The sequence below is a fragment of the Mus pahari genome, chromosome 20 (genome assembly GCF_900095145.1).
Source record: "Mus pahari chromosome 20, PAHARI_EIJ_v1.1, whole genome shotgun sequence".
NCBI lineage: Eukaryota > Metazoa > Chordata > Mammalia > Rodentia > Muridae > Mus > Mus pahari.
The window spans coordinates 45,106,031-45,108,763 of NC_034609.1; the positions used below are offsets into that span (position 1 = coordinate 45,106,031).

At 50.0% G+C, this 2,733-nt stretch overlaps 1 protein-coding gene across 1 annotated transcript in view; it reads right to left on the reverse strand.

Annotated features, from left to right (window-relative positions):
- Positions 1–2,733, reverse strand: part of Ca5a (carbonic anhydrase 5A) — a 31,039-nt gene that overhangs the window by 11,989 nt on the left and 16,317 nt on the right. Inside the window, exon 3 of the mRNA XM_021220634.2 lies at positions 949–1,067. Coding sequence (XP_021076293.1) covers positions 949–1,067 — 119 coding nt within the window. The remainder of the gene's footprint in view (positions 1–948; positions 1,068–2,733) is intronic.

The window sequence follows — 2,733 nt, forward strand, 5'->3', positions numbered from 1 at the left end:
ACTCACTTTGTAGACCAGGCTGGCCTCGAACTCAGAAATCCACCTGCCTCTGCCTCCCGAGTGCTGGGATTAAAGGCATGCGCCACCACGCCTGGCTTCCATTTTTCTTTATGTTGGAAAATGTCGGTGATGTTGTGCCCGGAGGTCCCCAGGCATCGCCTGGTGCCTGTCCCAACTGCAGAGCCTCAGCTTCTTTGATTTATTTTTGGTGGTCACCTGTGTTAGCATTCCTTCTAGGCTCCGCCCCACAATTGTCTGGCAACAGCCAGGTATGCCTGACTCACTATAAAAGAGGTTGTTTGGGGCTAAAGAGATGGCTCAGCGCTTAAGAGCACTGACTGCTCTTCCAGAGATCCTGAGTTCAGTTCCCAGCAACCACATGGTGGCTCACAACCATCTGTAATGGAATCCGATGCCCTCTTCTGGTGTGTCTGAAGACAGTTACAGTGTATTCACATTCATAAACTAAATAAATAACTCTTCAAAAAGTGTGTGTGGGGGGGACACATTTGCCTTTCCTATCTCTCACTCTCTTAACTGCTTAATCTCTTACTCTCTTAGCCTCTCTGTCCCTTTTCTCCCCAACCCCCTCCCACTCTCTCCTCTCTCTCTGCCTTTCTCTGTCTCTACCCCCTCAACTCCCCTCCCCATGCCCTAAAAAAACCTCTATTCGTACTATATCTGATGTACTATATCCGTTGTGTGGCTGGTACCTCAGGGGGAGGGGATGTTTCAGCATGGGCCTGCAGAGGCACCCCCTTCCACTTCACCATATAAAGCAGCAATAATTAAGTGGGTTCAGCTGCTCCTATTGTTCTCTCTGGGCACTTTGTAAGTGTGTGTGTGTGTGTGTGTGTGTGTGTAAGGGGACAGTGAGGTCTGGTCACCCTGTAGTCGGACTGGAATTGAAAGCACTCAACTGTGTGTTGTCTCACAGAGTTTACGAACCTCAGCTGGGTAGGTATGGCCGTCCACTGCGTGCTCTGAGCCCCATTCATCTGTTGCTCCCCAGTGGAAGTGAAACTGCTTCAGCCTGTAGTGGTTTCCCAGGGGCCCACCACGGATCCCTGCAAACAAGAGAAGAGACACATGACCCTGGACTGAGTGGGCCCAGCACTGTCTCCGTGTGTGTGTGTGTGTGTGTGTGTGTGTGTGTGTGTGTGTGTATCTGTGTGGGATGGGGGCAACCTTCTATCCCACCCTACCCCCAGGATCACTGTACTGCAAAAACCAGGGAGGTCCGTGAAAGTTGAGCCTGGCCAGTGTTTGGCCACTTCAGTCCTAGAGCCGAGCCTGTCACAGCCGTTTCACAGTAAGGTCTAAGCTAGAGGGAGGCCAAGTCCGAGCACAGTCACTAGATGGCGGTAAGAACCTTGAGTCCCTACATGTGACTACACAGAGACACAGGATGATTTCTGAGATGTGTGCTAACCTTACAAGGAGTTCCAACGAGTTTCTTTTCTTCTGAAAAAGCATCTCGTGTGGCTCAGGCTGGCCCTGAATTCTGTTTGTAGCCAAGGATGGCTTTGAACCCCTTGCCCTGTGGTGGTTTGTGTATGCTTGGCCCAGGGAGTGGCACTATTAGAAGGTGTAGCCTTGTTGGAATGGGTGTGGCCTTGTTGGAGTGGGTGTGTCACTGTGGGTATGGACTTTAAGACCCTCATCCTAACTGCCTGGAGGTCAGTCTTCCATGAGCAGCCTTCTTATAAAGATGTAGAACTCTCAGCAGTGCCTGCACCATGCCTGTCTTTATGATTATGGACTGAACCTGTAAGTCAGTCCCAATTAAAGATTGTCCTTAGCTACAAAGTGAGTTCCAGGACAGCCAGGGCTATACAGAGAAACCCTGTCTCGAAAAACAAAAACAAAAACAAAAACAACAACAACAAAAAAAACAAATAAAGATTGTCCTTAGATGAGTTGTCTTGGTCATGGTGTCTGTTCACAGCAGTAAAGCCCTAACTAAGAGATGCACGCCCCCTCCTGAGTTCTGAGATTCCAGGAGTGTGCATCACACCTGGTCACCTGGGTGTCCTGCACAGAGACAAATTCAACAGTCCAGAGTGGTTCTGGGAGCCTGGTTGATGAGGCCTCACGTGGCTAACCACATTTCTACCTGTTTACAAATACACAAGGGGCAGCTCCAATCATGATCCTTTGACCAACGAAAGTCAAAAGACCACTGTAGTCAAACTGGGGCCAGGTAGTGGCTCTGCGCTCTCCCTGATAGCATCAGAAGACTCTTTGATGAGTAGCCCCTATGAGTTGGAGTCCCTGTCTGCCTCAGGGAGACACGTCAGCCCCTCAGAGGTAGACAGTCTTGTGAAGAGCAGCCCCGTGGGGTGCTGGGGACCCGTCTGGGTCAGGAAGGGATGATTCTTCTCTCCCACCAACCAGGAGGCATCCCTTATATCTATCTCAACAAGGAGCTTGCTAGTTCTATGTGGATGACCCTGTTCTGGGGATCATGCAAGCTCATAAAACCAAACTAAACCAAACAACAAAAACAACTTCAAAGGCTGCACGACACCTAATAAAAATAAGGGAAGGCCAGGCGTGGTCGTGCACACATTTAATCCCAGCACTCTGGAGGCAGGGGCATGGAGATCTCTATGAATTCAAAGACAGACTAGTCTGCATATGGAATGCCAGGCTAGCCAGGGCTGTATAGTGAGACCCTGTCTGGAAACACACCACACACACGCACATGCACACACACACACACACACACAC